This window comes from Triticum urartu, chromosome 5 (assembly GCF_003073215.2).
Source record: "Triticum urartu cultivar G1812 chromosome 5, Tu2.1, whole genome shotgun sequence".
Classification (NCBI taxonomy): domain Eukaryota; kingdom Viridiplantae; phylum Streptophyta; class Magnoliopsida; order Poales; family Poaceae; genus Triticum; species Triticum urartu.
The window spans coordinates 8,264,670-8,289,773 of NC_053026.1; the positions used below are offsets into that span (position 1 = coordinate 8,264,670).

At 46.3% G+C, this 25,104-nt stretch overlaps 2 protein-coding genes across 2 annotated transcripts in view; both read right to left on the minus strand.

Moving 5' to 3' along the window:
- Positions 1–2,818: 2,818 nt before the first annotated feature.
- Positions 2,819–7,855, minus strand: LOC125506871 (ankyrin repeat and SOCS box protein 14-like). Its single transcript, XM_048671580.1, has 12 exons — positions 7,702–7,855; positions 7,541–7,612; positions 7,023–7,196; positions 6,795–6,929; positions 5,999–6,138; positions 5,246–5,329; positions 4,989–5,114; positions 4,478–4,630; positions 4,095–4,196; positions 3,490–3,660; positions 3,325–3,404; positions 2,819–3,128 (listed from the first exon to the last, which is right to left on the minus strand). The coding sequence occupies exons 1-12, from the start codon at positions 7,754–7,756 to the stop codon at positions 3,107–3,109; spliced, it is 1,314 nt and encodes a 437-aa protein (XP_048527537.1). The 5' UTR covers positions 7,757–7,855; the 3' UTR covers positions 2,819–3,106.
- A 3,913-nt stretch (positions 7,856–11,768) lies between these two features.
- Positions 11,769–25,104, minus strand: part of LOC125506605 — a 32,934-nt gene continuing 19,598 nt past the window's right edge. Inside the window, 7 exon segments of the mRNA XM_048671398.1 lie at positions 11,769–11,788; positions 12,449–12,539; positions 12,628–12,705; positions 12,840–12,932; positions 13,035–13,152; positions 13,670–13,800; positions 13,910–14,194. Of these exon segments, the coding sequence (XP_048527355.1) occupies positions 11,769–11,788; positions 12,449–12,539; positions 12,628–12,705; positions 12,840–12,932; positions 13,035–13,152; positions 13,670–13,800; positions 13,910–14,194 (816 nt within the window).

Consider the following 25,104-nt stretch of genomic DNA (forward strand, 5'->3'; position numbering starts at 1 on the left):
TCTGATACTGCATTGACATCAGCTCCCCTCGCAAGAAGAAACTTTACTATTTCAGGGTACCGTGAAGAAAAGAAGAACAAAAGGTCAACTATTACTGATACATGACATGAACAAAACATTTTTGCTCAACAAAGTTTAAATAACTAGTGGGGGAAGGATTTTTGTTGGTTCACATTTTTCTAAATAGGCATACGGAAAGAATGAACATGATCAGTTAACATAGAAGGTGGTAACCTTATTTTATTTTTTTTGCGGGTGGTAACCTTATTAAGTACACATTCATTTGGACGTGATACGATCGATGTCGAGGGAGGAAATTGTATGGCATATCATACAAAGTAGAAAGTAAACGAACATTTCTCGGGAAACTAGTTCCAATAGCTAGACTAACAAGATTGGTAGCAATACGACGACACGTGGATTTTTTACATTTCTGAGAGCCGAATTAGGAATTAATCAGCCAATAACTAAAAGTTCCAATTGCTGCACTTCTTGTTTTCTTCAACCTAGAGCACTCTTATTTCAATACATAAGAAGAAACGCCGTGAAAGCCGGCTATCACTCCTATGACAAGGCTAACTCATAAGATTGATCACCGCTTGGTATGAGTGGTTCCTATCTCAAAAAACAATCAACAACTCATAAGATTGGTCACTATTCACCTTTGCCGGCGGCCGGCTAGGTTAGGGTGCCACTCGCCTTTGCCGAGGAGGATCTCGTACACGCGAGGCATTGGCCATTCCAGGGTCCCCATCCTCCCCCTCTCGCTCTTCTCCTCTTCGCCGGCGGTGGCGGTGGCGGAGCGTGGCAGGGAGGAAGGAAGGTTCTGGAGTGGGTGGGATGGGGAATAAAAAGGGCGGGAAACGGGAGGGAGTGGGTGCGCTCGCGCAATGGGAGCCCGACACGTCCCCGTCCACTGACCGTACGATCCGACGCTCCTGAAAGAAGCACGGTCACTCGCTTTGTTTACCATGCCTTTTGGATTCAGGTTTTGAATTTTTGAATTTGAGCTTGCTTTTAGAGTGTCAAACAGCCTGACCCCTTGGACACGTTCGGTAGGCTGCATCAAGCTCAATCAGGCTCTGGCTAGCTAAATAGTGAGTTGTTTGGTTGCCTAACTCGTATGTACAAATTGGCCCGCATGAAACTTAAATCACTCTCAACCTGGCTCGGCAGAAACGCTCAGATCAACCTTTTTTCCAGAATATCCAAATTGCTTCAGAAAAATCTTTATGTCCAGAATATCCAAATTGCTTTGGATTGCGGGACGGTTGTGGATGATATGAGGAACATGACTTCTGCATCTTATGGAGCAGTGATAAAAGAGATTTTAGAGTGGTCTTCGGACTTTCATTTATGTAATATAGTTCATGAATTTAGGAGCTCAAACTTTAAAGATCAGAATCTAGCAAAGCATGCTCTCTCTCTCGGGGGTAGCCGCCATGTTTGGTTAGGTCATCCTGGGAATCTTTCCTTCGTCCCTGTAAATATTGTGACGGGTTAATAAAGGCTTTGCGAGATTGTCTAAAAAAATCAACCACTTTTTCCGGATGCAAGCTGGGCCTAGTGTAATTTACACTGGGAAACGCGAGCTGGGCTGCTTGATGCAGCCTACCAAACGACATGCATAGCATGGCCCAGAGCCTACATACACTTAAACAAGCTCCACTGAGAATGTAACCAAACGCACCCCTTATATTGCCCCTATGCATCTAGACAGACAGCCTGGTCAAGAAATCGCGATCTAGTCTTACTGGCTCTACATGTTTGGACTCACCGGCACGCCTCATATCTAGCTCTTGTCGGCCCTATACCTAGGCTTTGATTGGGCTATAAAAAACATCTATCTTCGTATATCACAAAAAAAATTGAACTCCCGTAATTCATCAACCTGAAGAATGCTATAACATCTGGTTTAGCATCATTAGCCTGGAGAAAGCATATAGTTGTAGCAATTGACAATTTTGATGATGGGTTTAGGATCTCCATACTTCAGGCTTTTATAAGCGTAGTAGAAACATCTACATGATGATGAGCATCTACACAAATTTGCTGGACCTATTACCAAGTGTTTAAACAAAGCGCAGACACCTCAACACAATAATTTCTATATAAGGACCATAGCCTAAAATTTACAAAACCATTTACATTGCAAGAAACATGGACGCGCTTTACAAACTTGGGCCTACCCGCAAACATTAGGACATAAAAGGCATGATTTTCACAAGCATTAGCAATGAACAGTGGAACATGATGAAACTAAATATAACAATCTACATCAAACTTGTACAAAAACAAAGAAAACTCCTAGAAAACCTCAAGAGAATGAAGCGAATCAGCATAAGAGCCACCATGTATGGGTGGAAGTGGGCTGATGTTACAAAAAAGGAAGCAAAACCGCATGATTTTCATTAGGGTATCGAGATTCTCCCAGCACTCGGAGGCCAAAAGAAAGAAATATACTGTACAATGCTAGACGTAACACTTAACTTGAGAAGAGGCACACACAATCTCTACTTCCAGTCATACAACTGTGATTTCGCAGGTGCTCCACAACTAAAACCATTTGATGCCACCACATATCAAATTAGACTTATTTTAATGATCATATTACATCGTGATGGCCAGTTAAGAAAAAGTATAGAGCTAACAGCAACAGGGAACGTGAATAGTATCCCCACACAAAAAAAAAACATAAACAGTGCCTATGATCTGCAAAGTGAAGTAGCAATCTGGTCACAGATTTGCAAATTCATGGTAGCAGCTATCTCATTTATCAGCAAGCGCATTGGAAGTGGCAATGCAAAGTATCATGATATTCTGCCAAACATTTCACTCTAGCATAACCAATTAAATTCACCATCCACTGCTGCCATACAAACAAAACAGGATTTGAGTTTCACAAAACCAACTTAAAATAAGTAGCCAGTAACATGGTTTGCTCCAAGCTGCTGCTACAGCCCATGAGTGAATTATTACATTAAAAGCATAAGGTGACATGATTCAAAGTTTAGTGGGCTTTTTGTTTAGTCTAAGAACACAAAAAACAGAGCTTGAGATTCTGCGTGAGCTTCAGATCTCTCTGCAGTCGGCATGCAGGGCAAGATCACTTCAGTTCCATCGCCTCCCTGCATGAATCAGATGATCACAACATTGTTACAAAGAAGGATCAAATTCTACTAACTGATAAGTTCATCACAAAATTGTCAAAAGAAGCAACCAAATCAACTAACTAATTATGGAAACACCTAGAATCTGCAGCTGCTGACAATGTTAACCTAATATCACACCAGGAGAAAACGAGATGAAACATGGATTTCATACCAGAATAATTTCTCGGTCTCTTCGCTTTCCGGGTCCAACTCTAAAGCGCGTGAGAGTGCGGAATACGCAGCAGCATACTTCTAAGGAACCCATGCGCACGTCAGAATCAAATAGCAGATATAAAAAGAGCAATGAAATCATGAGTTTGAACCCGATCTAGTGCACCTTCATGAACATTAGAGCTGCTCCTTGTCGATAGTGCGCCTTTGCCCACTTTGGGCGCAGCCTTTTGCATTTAGTTGCATCATCAAAAGCCCTTTGTCCATCACCCATGCGAAGCCAGCAAAGACTCCTGTTTGACAACAACTTGGCGTCGAAGTTATCCATCTTCAGTGCCTGCAGCAGATAAAACAGCGAAAAATTGCAGTGCCATTGCCACATTCTAGAAACACTGCTTGGTTTAGGACGCAAATTTATGATTTGTTCCATAGGTACAAGGACCGAAACACGAAACTGTGAGAAAAGAGAAACTAACCACCTCAAATTCCAAGCAATGGAATGGAAGACCAAGATTAATGTGTTTCAGTTCTTATTTTACTTTCTAACATGATGTCTGTTTTTTTGTTACCAGTAGCCATAGGTATGAAACTTCTCCAATCTTGGCTAACACTCCGCATATGCGACAAGATGTGCATGCCAAAGTAAGAGATCACTTTTACGCATTGCCCAGATCAATCAATCTCAATGATAAATCAACTAAATCGTAATGGAGGAACATGTTTCATGGCTTTACCACCAGCCTACAAAGAATAAACAGTCCAGCAATGTACCTGTGTGTAGAGCACTGATGCATTTAGATAATCCTGCTTTTTGAATGCTTCATCTGCTTGTCGTTTCAGGTCAGACACCCTCTCTTTCACAAAATTTTCATCCTGGGCAACTCATAATAAGTTGAATCAGGTATATATTAGAGGTCTGATGTGTGTGAGGGAGAAACGGTACACTAGCAAAGATGTTAAGGTGAAGAGCTTAGGCAGCAAAGCAGGTGCAAGGAAACACATGCGCATTTGACGAGTCTCGAATAGGAGGCTAAACTTTGGCAGTTCCAGATCTACGAGTGTTAGTTAAACATGGACTTAACGCCAACACACTCAAGAGAGTTAACATGCACCAAAATTGCCAAGGGCGTGCAAGATAATTTACAGTGGCATACCTCTAGTTGCTTGATTTCCATCTTCACATGACTAATGATTCCATCAACGCTCCAATTTGCCACAGTTGAAATGGGCGAGGTGAACGGAAAGAGAATCTCAACATCTTCCCGTGTACCATACTCAGCAGCCAACTCAATTGGCAGTCTACCAAACTGTTGAGGAACAACGAAAACTTTAGAAAGGCAATAATCAACATGAAGAGATAAGCAGTATTCTAGACATGATATGCAAACCATATGTCCATATTGATTCACTACCATCATAATAGGTTGACGTAGTGCGGCACATCTATGTATATCTGACCAAATTAAAGACATGGCACGAAGGGAAGGTGAAATAGTAGCAAGCGTATGCAAAAAAAAAAAAGGTAACTTAGCACAGCCTTTTATTTTAATTTTACGGATAGCATCATCTAGTTGTACTGACAACTAGCCTATCTGTATAGGACAAGTCTACTGAAATTACAAAGCCAAGATAGACACAAGAATGTGACAAAAAGAGCATTCTTACTGTGCTAGGAACATTCGGGTTTGCACCAGCTTCCAACAAGCACTTGATAGCTTCAGTTAAGCCCTTCTCTGCAGCCTTTACCAAAAGATTATCCTGAGGACTATCACCACTGACATTAGCTCCACCCTATCAGATCCAAGTATAGAAGACAAGCCAGTCATATGGTTTTCAAGTAGGTAATACAAAGATAGCTAAATCAAACATCAGTCTATAGAAATCCAGCATTCCTGCTGTATTATAAGCAGAGGATACTATACCTGAATCAATAACTTCACACAGGATACAGAAGATTTTTGTAATGCCATGCTTAAAAGTCCAAACTGACAACTAGCCTTGTTGGGCTGGAAAAAAATAAAGAACTTCATTTTCGTGCCAAAATATGACAGTTCCAACAAAAAGATGGAAAATGTTTGGGGAAAAAGAGCTGGGAGGATACTACTTTCGTAAGAATATACTCCCTCCGTCCCATAATATAAGATTTCATTACAACCATATACTCACATATTGGTTGTGATAATGTGGGACGGAGGGAATAGAATATATCTATATAGTCTTATGTCCGCTTGCTCCCATTAATTTTTCAGACTGGTCCCACCATGCCTACTCTGGCTCACACATTGACAGCAATAGCAGGGCCTGTTTGGCTGGTTTACGAAGGTTGATGATATTTGCCACAACATTTTGCAAAACATGTCTAAGATAAGATGATAAAATAAGTGGCATACTTTGCCAAGCCTAAGTGAATCCTACCACACCTTTTTTAGTCAGTGACACATGGGACCCAACTTGTAGAAAGGGAATCTTGGCACAAGTGTGGCTGTGAACTGAACGGGTAACCAGCTTGCCTAACTTTTGACATGGCATAGTTAGTCATCAAACAGGCTCTTAGTCACCAACCAAAAAAGGCCATCAACTACAGGTGGGAACAATTGGAGAAAGTAGCAAAAACACAGCAAAAGGGGGAATTGGAGTTAAAAAGACAGCATATCAACATATAATTTGAATAGTACATCTGCATTGTGCTCCAAAAGGATCTTGACAATACTAGGAAATCCTCTAATGGCAGCATCCGCGAGTGCTGTTCCAAGATCTGATATTGCATGCACATCAGCTCCCCTCACAAGAAGAAACTTTACTATTTCAGAGTACCCTGAAGAAAAGAAGAAAAGGGTCATAATACTATTACCGATACATGACATGAACAAAACATTTTTGCTCGGCGAAGTTTCAATAACTAGTGGGGGAAGGATTTTTGTTGGTTCACATTTCTCTAAATAGGCATACAGAAAGAATGACCATAATCAGTCAACATAAGAAGGCGGTAAAGTAGACGAACATTTCTTAGGAAACTAGTTCCAATGGCTAGACTAACAAGATTGGTAGCAATACTTTGACACGTGGAATCTTTACATATCTGAGAGCGGGGAATTAGGAATCAGCCAATAACTAGAAGTCCATCTGTCTCTCATGGAAGCGCTTTAGAGTCCCTAGAAGCTGCACTTTTTATTTCTCCAACCTAGAGCACTCTTATTTCAATACATATGAAGAAACTCTGTGAAAGCCAGCTATCGCTCCTATGAGAAGGCTAACTCATAAGATTGATCACTATTCAGGCCCCAATGAACATGAGAAGCAAATAGGATCAGGAGGCTACTTTTAATTTATGGCAACAGGAAAAAAATCTATTAGGCTAGCTTAGTCTAGCTCCTGGTAAAGTAAATCCATTTTTATCACCATGGTAGGCCCAGCAGAAAACAAGGGATGCTAAAGTAAGTAGTAACAATCAAGTGAAGTTCCTTTTCATACCATGAACTGCAGCTGCATGAAGAAGAGTGATGTTTCCCTTTGCACGTTGCTGATGCACATCAGCGCCATGATCAATGAGGTACTTGACGGCGGGAAGGTTGCCATTGGTGACGGCATGCACCACGGGTGTAAACTCTGGCATTAAGACACTCACAGCTCAGCTGAAGTTGATGATAAAGTCATAAAACTAAATGTGCTTATATTAGGATCAGAAATGCCTGAACGTACGCTGAGCGGTGTCAGGCAAGTCCACATCCATCTTGACCTCCTCCACGAGATACTGGAAGACCGAGAAGCTGCCGCAGCCGGCGGCGGCGTGGAGGGCGTTCATGCCCATGTAGGTGGTGTTGGCCACCGTCACCGGGATCCCGTGCCCGTGGACGTCCAGCTCCTTTGCAATCTCTGCAGTTCAGACAAAAAAAGGGGGCACTTTTAGTCAGGAATCATGGCAAGGACGTAGTATCTCTGTACTGTAATCTGAATCAGAGAGAAATCGCCACTGATTCTTACGAAGGGGGGCAAGAATTTGGTCTGAAACCCCCGATTTGCCCCCAAATCCGAGCACTGAAACCTATAAATCACGACCGAAATTGGCATCCCGGAGCCGTAATCCGCGGCCAGATCGAGAACGAAGCACACACCGCAGCTGAACCCTAGGCCCCTGGCCAGATCTAGAGAGCTCGCTGACGCGGACGCCAGGGAGGGAGAGGGAGGGGCGTGGGGATCTGGTGAAATGCGGCACTTACTCTTGATCTTGCCGACGTCGCCGTTGTGGGCGGCTTCGATGAACCTGGCCTCCGGCGACCAACGGTCGCGCTCTGCAAAACAAGCGAGTGAAATGATGAGACGGCCGGAGGGGGGAGCCGTACAACCGGCGGCGGTCGGTCAGGTTAGGGTGCCAAGTCATCTTTGCCGAGGAGGAGCTCGTACAGGCAAGGCAGCGGTATATGTCGGGTCCCCATCCTCCCCCACTCGCCCTTCTCCTCTTCGCCGGCGGCGGCGGTGGCGGTGCGTGGCAAGGAGCAAGGAGTGGAAGGAAGCTTCTGGAGTCGGGGAGAGGAGGTGGGGAATAAAAAGGGCGGGAAAAGGGAGGGGAGTGGGTGCGCTCGCACTATACTGGCCATGGGCAGCCCGGCCCGGACGGCCCGACCTTGTCCATGGGCCGGGCCTGGGCCTACATTTTAAGCCCAATGGCTGGGCTGGGCCGGGCTCGTGCTCGACATATTCATAGTTTAAGGAAGAGGCCCGACCTAAGTCCCCACGGGCTTTTTGCATGATGGATCGGGCTTGGGCCTGATTTTTACGCCCGACAGCTGGGTCGGACTGGGCTTGGGCCTAGGTTTTCTGTGGCAGGCTTTGGTAGGCCCGGCCCAAAGCCCGGCTCAGCCCGACGAATGGCCAGGTATAGCTCGCACAATGGGATGCCCACCCACGGTACAATCTGAGTGACACTCATGACAGAAGCCACGTCCACAACCTTCCTTTTCTTTGCTTTTGGATTCAGGTTTTGAATTTTAAATTTGAACTTGCTTTGAGAAACATGGAAAGATGCAAATGTTCATATACACGCATATATACTCATCTTTATGAACACATGTTTGCACACACTACCTTTTTGAGCACCCCCGAAAGACTGAGCCGGTAGATCTTAGATTGTCGAAAACACCTAAGGCGTCTCGATATCGACGAAAACATCGCCTCCCATTGAAAAAATATTCGGCCTTTAATGAGTCACGGCCACATCACCTGTGGTCGTCGGTTGAGATCGACCCGTATGCCCATGCCCTTGCGCAATTGCACGGCATAACCCTCGGCCCTCGCCTCTAAACGGATCATGATACAACACTAGTGCAGGATGCTGATAATGCGACACTGCGATCAGAGACCTCTGGATCACTGCTCCATATCCCCGACGGTTTTTGCGTCGTGTGGGAAGGACACCCTATCGCACACACTCACTTGGCGACGGTCCCAAATGCCATCGCGGAAAGGGGTTAAAAACCGTTTGTATAGCACCGACGCGCATTAGTGCAAACTGTTGTACGATACCCCTTGCTAAAAATGGTTGTTGGATCTTTCGAGCACGTGACATGAAGTACATAATCATGAGACGTTGTATTTCGAAGTTCGGCGAAGCCCACGAGCATGTTTGGATGTTTGTACCAACCATGTCAATGCCCACTAGATGCAGTAAGGGGTTTCAATACCCTCCCCCACCCAACCTGCCCTAAACCATGTCTAGAATCGCATCCTTCTTAAGCACCCTCTTTACTCTAGCTCTAGGGGGGGCCTTGAACCGGTCATTCCTTCCAGGTTAGGCTCATCAGCACGCAAGCGAGTCACGGTGTGCCTTGCTCGTGGTAGATGTATTGGGATCATGGTCTGAGGACTAAAGGGGCGAGTAGTGCTATCAATTTATGGGGCTGGCAGGTTTTAACTTCCAGCAACAAGGACTAGACTACCACAAGTTATGATTAGAACCAAAGTTCTAATTCTTCCACTCAGGATTATAACTATTGCGAGCAATGAAGTTGACGTTAACGGCAACATCGATAATATCATTCACCTTCCTATTTACCTCTTTATCATACCTATGATCTCAACAAATGTTGTCCTAACCTCTTCATTCTTCTCTTGATTAATAGAATTTAACTTTCTAGACATAGCTCTGTTGTCAGGCAATTGAGCATGATTTTCATGCATATCGTCTCGTAGCTCCCATAATAGTCCTCCTACAATAGTCTCAAGCATGTTCATGGATAAATGATTTAAACCACTATAAAAAATGAAAAATTGGTCATTTTTTCATGCCACGTCTAGGACAATTCCTAACGGTTTCTTTCATACGATCTCAACAAGCGCTAATGGCTCATGATCTTTCTACTTGAAACATGTAGGGTGTGTTTGATTCCAGTCATGAACCAGAATGTCATGGGTGAGACCTGTTCCTGAGCTTTGTTCCCGTGTTAGGTACACAAGAAGAACAAAAGCCACTTTTTCCTACCGACCGAATATTCGGGCCAGATCTGGAACGCGTCGAGACCTCCAAATCGAAGGAATTACACGAAATCGATCATTCTCTCCTCTCACTCCCGCAACCCCGCCTCTCCCTCGTCTCTCTTCCTCCTTCGATCTGCATCACCATTCTCTTCCTTTGATATATGTCATCGGTAGATTCTTGACCCTCAAGCAAGGATCTGGTGGTGAGGGGTGCATCGTGCTTGTGTCCTCGGCACTGGCGGTGACATTGCGCCCTAGCTAGGCGGTGTCCAAGGCAATCATTGAGGCCATGGTGTGGGTCGCCACGAAGGAGCTTGGGTTCACGCTGGTGACGCTGACCTGCGCCGCGTCAGGGCCGTGGCGGTATTAGCACGTAAGTGCATGGTTTTTGCAGTTGGAAAATGTTTAGTCATGAACATACTGCAACAACTATTCCCAGATGTAATGGCTCCTTTAGGCAAAGCTAATAGTCATTCTTTAGCTTCTCCTCTCAGAGAGAAAGGAAACAAGTGGATGTATACACGCATCCTCTCAAGGAGAGCCTCCAAATTAGTTTTGTTGAACCACAGTAAGTAGTTCGACTTAACCTCATGTTGCTCGGTTGTGACATCAAGTTGCATGATCGATGCATGCTTAGAATCACCATTGGGAGTAGCAAACATCCAAAGCTCTTTAGTAGCCATAATAATAATTTTGGGTTTTCTTAACATGTGAAAAATGAACTAATGGAAAAATCTAAAATGAAAAATAAATAAGGACTCTAGTAACGATACTAGGGTAGCAAATACCTTCCCGACAACCGGCGCCAGACAAAGGGTTGATTACCCTCGATTACGTTTCAATGTAGATATATTCTTCTTCTCTAGAGACCCTAGCATTTATCGAATACATGAAGTGAATAATGCTTGGAAAGGAAATATCTGCAGGTACTTGATATCTCAAAGCATGCCTGTTTCCCGGTCCAGTCACAAAGGTGATTAAAAACATAATAATGAAGAAATATGGCAGGGCTTAAGGTTTGACATGCGATCGTGTACATGCACCCAGGATACCAACTAGATAAATCAACATGGCATTGGTAAACACCGTTACACATATCATGCGAACAAATTATGTCGGATATGCATCCTAATAACCCCATGACCGTCTGCCACCGCAACAAGTTCTATTGTCCAACCAACGCCCTATCCGATTCATGGGGTAACCTCGGTTATTAAGGATAACGAGACCAACACATTGGGAGTTCAATGACTGAACTGTATCTACCCCTAGAGACTTGATTACAATTACTTTCATCAATGTTTGGCATATTGTTCCTCTCATCTATGTACCTTGCCTCACCTTGTTCCGATCTTCAGTTCTCGAGTACCTGCGAGTCCTAGGATCGAGGTAGAGAGAAGAGATAAAATCATAACACAACACATAGGAATAACATTGATGGTGTAATACACCGGTGGTATCTTCTCCGAGGGGAGCCCGACAACAGGCTGCCACGCACGGGCATTTGTGCTAGTATAATGTAATGTAATCTTTAGGGTGATAGTATACATCGCAACATGCTACTTGTTCTCTTTTACCCTTCATAGAGATTCTTTTTTTGCTAATACATATTTATAAGGCAAGTTTACAATGTGAATACATCAAACTAGTTCCAAACATTTCACTCTATCCAATTCAATTGTTCATCCACAATACAGGCATGGTATAAGGTCTCACAAGAACTCAAAATAAGTAGCCAATAACAGGTTCTGCTCTAAGCTATGTTGCTTCTATGGTCCATGAACTACATTTAAAGAGGCACAGTACTTTGAAGTTCTTGTCTGAGGACACGCACACGCAAAAATCTATAGAACATCGGTTAATTCTGTTGGTTCCATGCATTAAGCAATTGTTCAGGATGAATTTGTCAGTAGACTCGTCTTCAAAGGCTAGTAGTGATTGGGTAAGTGCCTACAAGAATAAAAACATCAAGCTTCAATTAGATACATATTTTGCTGCAGAAATATGGCAACGTATGAAAACAAGACTGACTATTTGTGTGCAGATGCATTAGAAATGGGGAAAAGAAGTACAACCTAAAATGGCAAGAGGTATGAGTTTTAGAAATCTTCAAATTTTAGTATTGCTATGTTGGGAAAACACATACGGAGATTGATGACAAACCAAAATGTTTGTGTGTTACAAATTGCATGAGTGCCAAAAAGAAAGGAGCAATTCGCATGTTTGGCAAGCAATCTTGAAGGACTGTACAATGATGGAAATCGGATAAACTAAAAGTATAGGCGAGACGCCAGCCCTAAAAAATATATGACAAATAAAGTACGAGACAAGTTATAAAAAAACTACTGTACAAGTACTAGGCATGACTGCCGGCTTAGCACGGAAGTGGAGGCCTAACACCACGCTAACAAAATTTAGATGAGCAAGCCGACCTAGCAATGGCTTACATGGTGTTGCGTAGTACGATAGCAAGGCATGTTATTTAGCTCTTTTTATTAGAAAAAGGTATTTAGCTAGTAATATATTATGATATGTTTTCTATAATGAATTTGAGTTAAAACATACTGCAATTGAGCTAAAACACAAGAGAGAAATGTGATAACTTAGGATTTATAACAAAAATCAACTACTATGTTAAAAGAAGAGATGTTTACCTTCTATGATGATGTCCTCTCCACAATCCGATATAATTACAGTCAAGTTTTTAGTTCTTCGGCAAAGTTTTGTGGCACGAAATATTTGGATCTGTAAAGTCAACAATATAATATAATTACAAAGTTCCATGGTTGGCATAAATTATACAATCAATAATAAAAACACAATAACAACTTACTTGAACATCTATTTCAGCATTTAAGCATTTTGCTTGTTCAAAATGGTCCTTGCCTATGTCCAACAACATCTTTTCCAGCTGACAAGTTAGAAAATTCAATAGCATAAAAAATCACATTAATAAATTAGACACACGTATACACACAAACACACACACCAACCCCCCCCCCCCCAATACACAAACACAATCTCTTTTAATTTTAAAACACTTACCTCAATTGTACTGGAAGTATATTCTCCATTGAAACATTCAATAATATCACCCTTCCGGATTCCAAGTTTCTCAGCATTTGATTCTTTTGACACCTATGTTTAATTGAACATGATTACTCCATGATATGCATGTAAGTAATTTGGGGACAACTAATATAAATGTGAAAATAAACAATGTTAAGCACCACCATATACCTCTTCAACAATAAGACCAGACTCAATGTTATACTTACGCCTCATCCTCTCAATACAAATAGGATCTAGAAGCTTGATGGAAGTAAAGGTCATTCCAAGGTGGGGCCGAGGGATGCACCTATACCAAATATAAGCATTAAGATTGTAATCATTTTACAGGCTTGTTTTAAAATGAAACAACATATTTCATTAGAATCAACACCAAGTGAGTACCATACAAGCTTAATCAAGAATATTATATAGAATTAATACCATAATAACAAGACATTAGTTCACACCCTTCTCAAAAGAGGATTAAACTAGAAAAATAAGTCACCAAGTTAAAAAGAAAAATAAATCTTTACACCAAATTAAGTCCCTATACCCTGCATATGGATAGTTTTAAAAACACGCAGAATTCGATAAGGTGACCAACACACATTTCCTCTATAGTGATAGACACATTTTATAGCACTCCCGTAATGATTTTTCTGAATCATACTTTAGCAATTCATTCAAACATAGTAATTATTAAGCAACCACAATCCGAAAATAATTTTGTAGTTATTCAATTGTATTGCATGAGTTACATTATATAACATAATGCATTAGCTTAATTAACAACACTATAATGGAATTGCGAATAAGGGTTGTACTTTAACTTTCTCCATGAATCCAAGCACTTGTGCAATATAGAAGTTGGTAAAAAGGTCTCATTGATTTGATTGTTAACCATTCCCACAACTTTCCCTTCCAAGTCAATGATAGGGCCTCCATCGTCACGCAACTACAACATAGTGACGATAACTATATTATAATTTATCATTTGTACTAATAAAATAGCAACATTAATTAAAATAGAAAACATAAAGTTAGGATTAGATCATAGTACGTACGCTATGTTCATTGTTGGAAAAATACATGTAGTGACATCTCTCGTAAGGGACTGGAATCATATACTCCACCCTACCATGGGTTATCCTTAGATCAAGACTTTCATCTCTTCCAAGTCGGAGCACATCTTGACCAGAGTGCACATTGTCATTAAAAGTGGACAGTCGAACCGGTTTGTTCACTACAACCTCGTAAAGAGCAAATTCATAGTGCTTCTGGAGGTAGAGGAGACTGGCTACTGCAGTTGTGTCATCAAACAAGTGAACAATGTAACACCCCGGATGTAACTTTCCCAATTTGTACTCCAACTCTTGCCGTTTCCGGCGTCAAGTTATATTTATTTCTCAGGTTCGGGTCTTTGTCTCCGTGTGTTGTTTTCTTTGTCATGCATCTCATATCATGTCATCATGTGCACTGCATTTGCATACGTGTTCATCTCATGCATTCGAGCTTTTTCCCCGTTGTCCGTTTTGCATTCCGGTGCTTCGTTCTCCTCCGGTGGTCATTTCTAGCTTTCTTTCGTGTGTGGGGATTAAACATTTCTGGATTGGACCGAGACTTGCCAAGCGGCCTTGGTTTACTACCGGTAGACCGCCTGTCAAGTTTCGTACCATTTGGACTTCATTTGATACTCCAACGGTTAACCGAGGGACCGAAAAGGCCTCGTGTGTGTTGCATCCCAACACCCCTCCAATTTGGCCCAAAACCCACCAAACTCTGCTCCATGTCCTAGAGCGTTCGATCAAGATCGCGTGGCCGAAAACCGCACCTCATTTGGACTCTCCTAGCTCCCTCTATGCCTATAAATACACCCCCTCCGAAATTCGCGGTTCGTTCTCCCCCCTAACCCTAAAATCTCAGATCCGACGCCGCCGGACACGTCCGCCGCCACCGCCTGCCCAACCACGCCACGCCACGTGGCGCGCCGCCCTCCACCCGCCGCCGGCCCGCGAGGGCCCAAGGCCGGCCCCCGCCGCCGCGCACCCGGGCCGCGCCCGGCTCCCTCGACCGCCGCCCGCGCCCGACCTCCTCCTCCCGCGCCGGCGAGGCTCCGCCACCGGAGCCGCCCCGCTCCGGCAGCCCCGCCGCGGCCGACCTCGCCGCCCGGCGTCGCCTCCTCGGTCCGACGCCGCCCCGCCGCGCCGACCTCGCCGCGGCCGCCGCCCGCCACCACCGGCCGCCCCGGCCTCGTCCCCAACTCCGACGACCGCCGGTGAACAGTGCCGCCGCCGTCTCGGGCCGCGTGCCCCGAAACCCTAGATCTGGATCCAGAGGTTGTTTTTTTTGCTAAGTCCCGGATATTTTTACTTCATATGCTCCTGTTTGAGGTCCCGTAACTTTGCATCCGTAGCTCCGATTCATGCATATAGCATATCAAAATGTTCATCTCAGAGAGTACATCATTTCATTCCATTGCATCATTTTCATTTGAGCTCATCTTGATGCCCGAAATGCTGTTAGAAGGAGGCTTCATGAGTTAATTGTCAGATCTGCTAGCTCATCTTAGACTTTTGTCATTTTTGCCATGATTATTGTGTGCATGCTATGCCTGTGAGTCCTTCATATGTTTTGTTAAGGGTTTTGTCATCTTTCCAGAGGTGCAACCCATGCATTTTTAGGATGTGTGTGGTGACTTGTGCAAGCTTGCAAAGTGAGGCACCCGGTAAAACTGTTTTCAGGGACTTAGTAGTTTTCACTAAGTCTGGGATTGTTTAGTTCATGATGCCATATGTTCTTGTTGTTTCCTAGTGATCCGTGCCTCTTTTGAGGATGATCAGTAAGGGAGTTTTGTTAATATTGTAGTGCTCTATCCATCCATGTCTTTGTTTGCAATTATGGAGCACCCTAGCTTGAGTCAATCAAGCTCTACTTTTGCTTCGTTGTGAATCTGGGTAGATCGTCAACTCGTTTGCGATTTTGCCGGTGCTATTGTAGTTGATCCGTGCATGCTATGCCATTGTTCTTGCCATGTATAGCTTGTATTTTGTGCCTTCTTTATGGATGTATGCTTGTCTTGCCATGACTTACACCGTAGTGAGTGCATCGAGCTCGTTTACATGCCTTCGTGAGTTATATTTCAGCATGTCTCAGTTTTCATTAAGTCTGAAGACTGGTTATGATTTTGCTATGTTCGTGTGCTTGTTAGTATATTTTGTGATCCCTTTTGGCTCAAGGTCACTAAGGGACTTTTGTTACGCTTGTTGAGTAGCTCCATGCCATGTCTTTCTTTATCATGTTCAGGTCCTGTAGCATGTTGTTTTGTTGCTCCGAAGAGGGCTTCATGATCTGAAATTTCAGACAAGTGTTAATTTCACTAAGTCTGAGATCTGTTTACCGTTTGCGTTTTTGCCATGCTTGTTTGAACCTGTTAATGGATGAATTGACCGTAGCTCAGTGCTAGACTTTTGTTAAGAATCTTGTGTACATCCCTGCCATGCATTTTGTTGTCATGTTCGGGTGCTATAGCATGTTCATCTCATTGCGTTTAGATGCCTACTTGCTGTAAATCGCAGACCGGTGTCATTCTTAAATCGCTTGCCATTTCCAAACCGTAACTCCGATTCCGGCGTTCTTTATATCGTTTTCAAGAAATTTCACCCCATCTTTCCAGTGGCATACTTGGTTTTCCAAGTTGAGGCCAGGTTCATGCATCTCCTGTCATATCTTGCATTTTGCATCCCGCATCGCATCCCGCATAGCATGTCATCATTGCATCTTATTGTTTGAGCTTGCACGTGGTTGATTGTATCCTTGTTGCTTGTTTGTCTTGTTTGGGTAGAGCCGGGAGACGAGTTCGCTAACGAGGAGCCCGTTGATTTTGCTTTTGAGGATCCAGTCAACTCTGACAGCTTTGCAGGCAAGATGATCATACCCTCGAAATCACTACTATCTTTGCTATGCTAGTTTGCTCGCTCTTTTGCTATGCCAATGCTACGATGCCTACCTTTTGCTTGTCAGCCTCCCAAATTGCCATGTCAAACCTCTAACCCACCTTGTCCTAGCAAACCGTTGATTGGCTATGTTACCGCTTTGCTCAGCCCCTCTTATAGCGTTGCTAGTTGCAGGTGAAGATTGGAGGCCGTTCCTTGTTGGAACATTTATTTACTTGTTGGGATATCATTATATTGCTATGTTATCTTAATGCATCTATATACTTGGTAAAGGGTGGAAGGCTCGGCCTCTCGCCTAGTGTTTTGTTCCACTATTGCCGCCATAGTTTCCGTCATATCGGTGTTATGTTCCCGGATTTTTGCGTTCCTTACACGGTTGGGTTATAATGGGAACCCCTTGATAGTTCGCCTTGATTAAAGCTTTTCCAGCAATGCCCAACCTTGGTTTTACCATTCGCCACCTAGCCTTTTTTTGCCCTTGGGTTACCGGAGCCCAAGGGACATCTTATTTTAACCCCCCCCCCCGGGCCAGTGCCCCCTCTGAGTGTTGGTCCGAACCGGGCAGCCTGCGGGGCCACCTCGGGGAAACTTGAGGGTTGGTTTTACTCGTAGCTTGACCTATCTGAGTGTGCCCTGAGAACGAGATATGTGCAGCTCCTATCGGGATTTGTCGGCACATTCGGGCGGTGTTGTTGGTCTTGTTTTAACCTGTCGAAGTGTCTTGAGTAACCGAGATACCGAGTCTGATCGGAACGTCTTGGGAGGAGGTCTATTCCTTCGTTGACCGTGAGAGCTTGTCATGGGCTAAGTTGGGACTCCCCTGCAGGGATTGATCTTTCGAAAGCCGTGCCCGCGGTTATGGGCAGATGGGAATTTGTTAATGTCCGGTTGTAGATAACTTGAACCTTAATTAATTAAAAGGAATCAACTGAGTGTGTTGCCGTGATGGCCTCTTCTCGGCGGAGTCCGGGAAGTGGACACGGTGTTGGAGTAATGTTTGCGCAGGTTGCTCTCTAGTTTCTCGCTCGCGCTTTGCCTCCTCTTCTCGCTCTCTTTTGCGAATAAGTTAGCCACCATATTTGCTAGTCGCTTGCTGCAGCTCCACATATTTACCTTGCCCTTCCTATAAGCTTAAATAGTCTTGATCGCGAGGGTGCGAGATTGCTGAGTCCCTGTGGCTCACAGATACTATAACTCCAGATGCAGGTCCAGGTGATTCCGCTCCAGGTGACGAGTACGAGCTCAAGTGGGAGTTTGACGAGGACTCTCAGCGTTACTATGTCTCTTTTCCTGATGATCAGTAGTGGTGCCCAGTTGGGTTTTGATCGGGACCGTGTCGCATGTTGGGTTTTTCTTCTATTTTGGCGCCGTAGTCGGGCCATGAGTGTTTGGATGATGTATGTTATTTATGTACTTTGATGTGACGTGGTGAGTGATGAAGCTATGTACCTAGGGTCACGGACCCGTCCAAAGAGCCCTACCCAAGGACATCCCCTAGAAGAAGTCAACTTTCAATCGACTTGAAGGTATCCCACTCGACCAAGAAGCTACCACTCGACCAAGAAGCTACCACTCGACCATGAAGCTAATCACTCGACTGCCAGGAGACCTACGGTCACTCAGTAGGCAAACGGTCAGCTGTTAAGTAGTCTTCATGGTCATTATAGCACTTTATTAGAGGCGTTACCAGTAACGCCCAATCTTAAATGTACCTTAAACCCTGCATTACTGAGGGCAGGAGGGGGCCGGCGAACTCTATATAAGCCACCCCCTCCTCAGTATGGAGGGTTCGCACCCCTGTAATCCATACACGCATAATCCAGTCGACCGCCTCCGGGCTCCGAGACGTAGGGCTATTACTTCCTCCGAGAAGGGCCTGAACTCGTAAACCTCGCGTGTAACAACTTCCCAATAGCTAGGATCTAGCCTCTCCATACTCACCCCCCTACATCACTGTCAGAGTCAGAACCACGACAGTTGGCGCCCACCGTGGGGCCGGAATCTTAGCACTTAGTTGGAGAACTTGCGATCTTTTCCGATCCCTTTGATCATGGTTTCTTGCGGAGTTTTGGTGGAGGGCCGCGTGATCCGTCTCGGCGCGCTCACCTTCATCGCCGATGACTCCGCCTGGCTTCAGGAGGCACCACTCGACATCGACGCGCTCCCCGTCCGTGGCGCGACGCACTTCCGCGCTTGCATTCGTGGCGTCCTCCTGCGGCAGCCGTCGACCCAGTATCGGTCGGCCCCTACGTCGTCTCCCCGCCCTGTCTCCCACCAGCGCAAGCGCTCCGGTCGGTCGAGACTTCAGCGGTGGGTGAGGCACGCCGTGGCCCGCCAGTCGGCAGCCCCACAAGTTGTGGCAATCGAGCCCGTCGAGTCCCTCTATGGCATGTTCGACCTGTCGACTGGCTTCGTGGGGACCGCATCCGAGTGCGACAGCAGCGACCCAGCGGCTGAGGTTCTGGCGGTCGATGGGACACACAGTCCCCCCGGTTTCCCTCGCACTGATGGAGGCGCAGGTGGGGGCGATCCGTCGCATCCCCACGATGAGTATCTCCCCGAACCTCTCACGTCATTACAGCGAGAGGAGCTTCGCCGCCGGAACATGGATGCGCTCCGCACTCCTATCGTCGGAGAGACCCCCGAGGCCCGGGCCTTGGAGGACGCGCGTTTGGCCAACTTGGCCGAGCGCACTCGACTGGAGAATCTCCAGCGAGCACTCGATGAGCAAGCGCGTCAGCGGGCTCCCGAGTCTAGTCGACGCCAGCTCTTCCCGCCGACGCAGGTATATCGAACCCCAGTTCAGAATTTGGCCGCCGCGGCCCGTATAGCAGAATCGATTCAGCCCTCCCAGTCGGAGGCTGGCAGGGGCTTGTTATAGATCAGAGCATTGCTCCGGGCGGCGGGAAACCAGAATTCCGCTGTCTCTCAGTCGCGGAATAGGATCCACAGTCGATCTGTCGCAACAGATACAGTCGAGTCGGCTCACAGCCCGAGATCGCCCCCGAGGCGTGAGGGACGTGGTGACCGGCATGATCAGTACGGGAGGAATGAGCAGTATGATCACCGATTCGACCGTGATGATCGACGTCGAGTGCCAACCCCTCCCCCGAGGAGTGGGTCATATGCGCCTCGACGGCAAGATGACAGACGCCCTCATAGTGTTGGGCAGAGGATTTCAGTCGACCCCAGGGACCCAGGCTTTGATGCAAGATCCATCCTCGTTCAAGGTTTGGTTGACAGGAACAGAGCTCATCGAGAAGGCCACAACAGAGATGCGCCTGCCAGCAGCAGAGTACGCGCTTCAGGGCCAGAGTGTTTCAGTCGAGCCATCAGAGCCGCAGTGATTCCTCCCAATTTCAGGTTGGCGACTGGAATCAGCAAGTTCACCGGTGAACCTAAGCCTGACACCTGGCTCGAAGATTACCGAGTGGCCGTACAGATTGGCGGTGGCAATGATGAGGTGGCCATGAAGCATTTGCCTCTCATGTTAGAGGGCTCGGCCAGAGCGTGGCTAAATCAGTTGGCACCCAGCAGCATTTACACTTGGGAGGACCTCTCCCGAGTGTTTATCACAACCTTTGAAGGAACATGCAAGCGACCTCCAGGCCTTACAGAGTTGCGGTCTTGCGTGCAGAAGCCGAATGAAACTCTGAGGGAATACATCCAGAGGTGGATCACGCTGCATCACTCGGTTGAGAATGTGCCAGACCATCAAGCAGTTTGTGCCTTCAAGGAAGGTGTTAAATACAAAGAGTTGAATCTGAAGTTCGGTCGAACTGGAGAGATGTCTCTGAATCGGATGATGGAGATTGCCACCAAGTATGCTAACGGAGAATATGAAGATCGACTCCGGAGTGGCAAGCAGAAAGCAGTCGCCCAGGAAACCGGAGGCAATTCCAGTCGGAAGCAGAAGCGGAAGGCCGAGCCAGCCGCTCCTGGGGAGGCCCTGGCCGTAGCCCAGGGAAACTTCAAGGGAAAACCCAAGGGCACCTGGAAGCCCAAAAAAGTCAAGGATCAAGACGGAAATGATGTTTTGGATCTGCCATGTCACATCCACACCAAGAAGGATGAAGAGGGTAATTTTATTTACCCAAAGCATACCACTCAACAGTGCCGGCTCCTGATCTAGCAGTTCCAAGGAAAGCAGTCCAAGGATAAGGAAAAAGAGTCGGACAGAGTTGAGGACAAGGAAGACAGTGACGATGGATACCCCCAAGTCAATTCCACCCTGATGATTTTTGCCGATGTCGAAAGCAAAAGTCGACTGAAAGTCATTAACCGAGAGGTGAACATGGTTGCCCCGGCAACACCCAGTTACCTGAAGTGGTCTCAGACTGCCATCACATTCGACCAGTCTGATCACCCGACGCACATTGCCACCCCTGGGAGGCAAGCTTTGGTGGTCGACCCAATTGTTGAAGGCACTCGACTGACTAAAGTCCTGATGGATGGTGGCAGTGGCCTGAACATACTGTATGTTGAAACATTGAAAGGAATGGGCATTCCGATGTCCAGGCTCAGCACCAGCAACATGAGTTTCCACGGAGTCATTCCTGGGAAGAAAGCCCAATCACTCGGCCAGATCGCTCTTGATGTGGTTTTCGGTGATTCAAAGAATTACCGCAAGGAAAAGTTGACATTCGAGGTTGTGGATTTCCAAAGTGCTTATCACGCCATTTTAGGCAGGCCAACTTACGCACGCTTCATGGCCCGGCCATGTTACGTGTACCTCAAACTAGAGATGCCTGGCCCCAAAGGTGTGATCACTGTTACGGGCAATCGGAAGAAGGCGGAAGAGTGCTTTCAGAAGGGCTCAAAGATTGTAGATGCTCATATGGCAGTGGTCGAGCTGCAAGAGTACCAAAAGACTGCCGATCCAAGCGAGTTGTTACGAGCCAAGAAGCCTACTTCAGAATCAGCTTTTCAGTCGTCCGGTGAAACAAAGACAGTCCACATTCACCCGACCGACCCCGATGCTGCCCCGACTCACATCTCAACGACGCTTGACTCCAAATAGGAAGAAGCGCTCATCCAGCTCCTCCGTGAGAACTGGGACATCTACGGGTCGACCCAAAATTCAAGCCTGTGAGGGAACATCTTCGACGATCCGCCATCCAGAAGAAGCAAGCCATTGGCGAGGAGGTGGCTCGGCTCTTAGCAGCAGAGTTCATCCGAGAAATTTACCACTCCGAGTGGCTCGCCAATGTCGTCATGGTCCCCAAGAAGGACAAGTCACTTCGCATGTGCATTGATTTCAAACATATCAATCGGGCCTGCCCGAAAGATCATTTTCCTCTCCCTCGCATCGACCAAATAGTCGACTCGACCGCGGGGTGCGAGAGATTGTCTTTTCTAGATGCTTATTCCGGGTACCATCAGATCCGTCTGTATGGACCCGACGAAATCAAAACAGCTTTCATCACCCCATTCGGATGCTTCTGTTATGTCACTATGCCGTTCGGCCTCAAGAACGCCGGAGCCACGTTCATGAGAATGATTCAGAAGTGTTTACTCACTCAAATCAGTCGGAATGTGGAGGCATACATGGATGATATTGTGGTCAAGTCACGCAAAGGTTCCGACCTGCGAGCTGACCTTGCCGAAACCTTTGCCAACCTTAGGAGGTATGATATCAAGCTCAATCCATCAAAGTGCACATTCGGAGTTCCAGGCGGAAAGTTACTCGGTTTTCTTGTTTCCGAACGAGGGATCGACGCCAATCCTGAGAAAATTGGCACCATACTCCGGATGAAGCGTCCTGTATGCGTGCACGATGTCCAAAAGCTTACAGGCCGCTTGGCCGCTTTAAGTCGATTCATTTCTCGTCTCGGTGAAAAGGCGTTGCCTCTTTACCGACTGATGAAGAAGTCTGACAAATTCGAGTGGACTCCAGAAGCTGACGCAGCATTTGCAGAGCTCAAAGCTCTGCTCTCCACCCAGCCGGTGCTTGCTGCCCCAATCAGCAAGGAGCCTCTGTTGCTTTACATTGCAGCCACAGGACAAGTTGTCAACACAGTACTTACGGTCGAGCGGGAAGAAGAAGGAAAGACCTTCAGAGTTCAGCGCCCAGTCTATTATCTGTCCGAAGTTTTGACCCCTTCAAAACAAAGATACCCTCACTACCAGAAGCTTGTATATGGGATTTACATGACCACGAAGAAGGTTGCACATTACTTCTCTGACCACTCCATTACAGTCGTCAGCGACGCCCCACTGTCAGAGATTCTGCATAACAGAGATGCAACTGGTCGAGTGGCCAAATGGGCGATTGAACTCCTTCCCTTAGATATCAAGTTTGAAGCAAAGAAGGCTATCAAGTCCCAAGCAATCGCAGATTTCATCGCCGAGTGGATTGAACAGCAACATCCGACTCAAGTTCACTCGGAGCACTGGACCATGTTCTTCGATGGATCTAAGATGCTGAATGGTTCCGGTGCTGGGGTAGTTCTAGTCTCCCCCCGAGGAGATAAGCTCAGATATGTTCTCCAGATTCACTTCGATTCCTCCAACAATGAAGCAGAGTATGAAGCACTTTTGTATGGGTTGCGCATGGCCATTTCACTCGGCGTCCGTCGCCTCATGGTCTATGGCGACTCAGATTTGGTGGTTAATCAGGTGATGAAGGAGTGGGACGTCAGAAGTCTAGCTATGACTGGTTATTGCAATGCAGTAAGAAAGCTAGAAAAGAAATTCGAGGGGTTAGAGCTTCATCACATCCCCCGACTCAAAAACCAAGCAGCTGATGATCTGGCAAAGATAGGCTCCAAGAGGGAAGCCATTCCCAGCAACGTGTTCCTGGAACACATCCACTCGCCGTCAGTTCAAGAAGATCCCTTCACAGAAGAAACCCCGCAGCCGAAAAGTGCCACAGATCCGACTGGAGTCGAAGTTCCTGTGGTGGTCGACCTAATCATGGAAGTCTTGGCGATCACTCCCGACTGGACGGTACCGTACATCGCGTATATCCTAAGAAAAGAACTCCTAGAGGACGAAGAAGAGGCTCGACAGATTGTCCGTCGATCCAAGGCCTTCACAGTCATAAAAGGACAGTTGTACAGAGAAAGCGCGACTGGAATCGGTCAGAAGTGCATAACACCAGAAGAAGGTCAGATGATCCTTGATGAGATCCACTCGGGGACCTATGGTCACCATGCGTCCTCTCGGACCATCGTGGCCAAAGCATACCGAGCGGGATTTTACTGGCCAAGAGCAAATGAGATGGCAAAGGAGATAGTCGACAAGTGTGGGGGGTGTCAGTTCTACTCCAACATGTCACACAAGCCCGCATCAGCCCTGAAGACCATTCCACTCGTCTGGCCCTTCGCTGTCTGGGGACTGGACATGGTCGGCCCTCTGAGAACAGGCAGGAGCGGTTTCACCCATGTGCTTGTGGCAGTCGACAAGTTTACCAAATGGATTGAAGCTAAACCCATCAAGAACCTTGATGCTTGCACTGCTATTAGTTTCGTCAGAGGACTAACATTCAGATATGGAGTCCCTCACAGCATCATCACTGACAATGGGTCAAACTTCGATTCAGACCAGTTCAGAGCCTTTTGCGCCTCTCAAGGCACTCGAGTCGACTATGCATCAGTCGCCCATCCCCAGTCGAATGGACAAGCTGAAAGAGCAAATGGTCTGATCCTCAAAGGACTAAAACCTCGACTAATGCGTGATCTCAAGCACGCGGCAGGTGCCTGGGTCGACGAGCTTCCGTCAGTTCTGTGGGGATTAAGGACCACCCCTAACCGGTCGACTGGAAGAACCCCATTCTTTCTTGTTTATGGGGCCGAAGCCGTTCTGCCAAGTGATCTCCTTCACAACGCTCCCCGAGTCGAGCTTTACACTGAAGATGAAGCAGAACAGGCTCGGCAAGATGCAGTAGACCTCCTGGAAGAAGAAAGAGAGATGGCCATGATCAGATCGACCATTTATCAGCAAGACTTGCGTCGATTCCATGCCCGGAATGTCAAGAGTCGAGCCTTCCAAGAAGGAGATTTGGTCCTCCGAGTGGATCAACAGAAACCACACAAGCTTGCTCCTACTTGGGAAGGCCCCTTCATCATCACCAGAGTCCTCCACAACGGAGCGTATCACCTCTACAATGTTGATCGCCAGATCGACGAGCCGCGAGCTTGGAACGCGGAGCTGCTCCGCCACTTTTACACTTAAGTTCCTTCCTATAAAGATGTAATAAGAGAAACTTCCGCAGTTCATTTTTATCAAAGTCAAGAGTGTTCCAATGATTGCTGTCACTTTTGTTTACATACGAAAACCCCCAGTGGGTGACTTAGCCGCGAATC

What these genes read in the sequence shown, in the direction of transcription:
- LOC125506871 (XM_048671580.1), bottom strand. Translation starts at nt 7,756, where the DNA reads ATGGGGACCCGACATATACCGCTGCCTTGCCTGTACGAGCTCCTCCTC. An exon ending in CATCAGTGCTCTACACACAG is followed by an intron (nt 3,661 to 4,094) that starts GTACATTGCTGG and finishes TATCTGCTGCAG; the next exon opens with GCACTGAAGATGGATAACTT. An exon ending in GAGACCGAGAAATTATTCTG is followed by an intron (nt 3,129 to 3,324) that starts GTATGAAATCCA and finishes TGATTCATGCAG; the next exon opens with GGAGGCGATGGAACTGAAGT.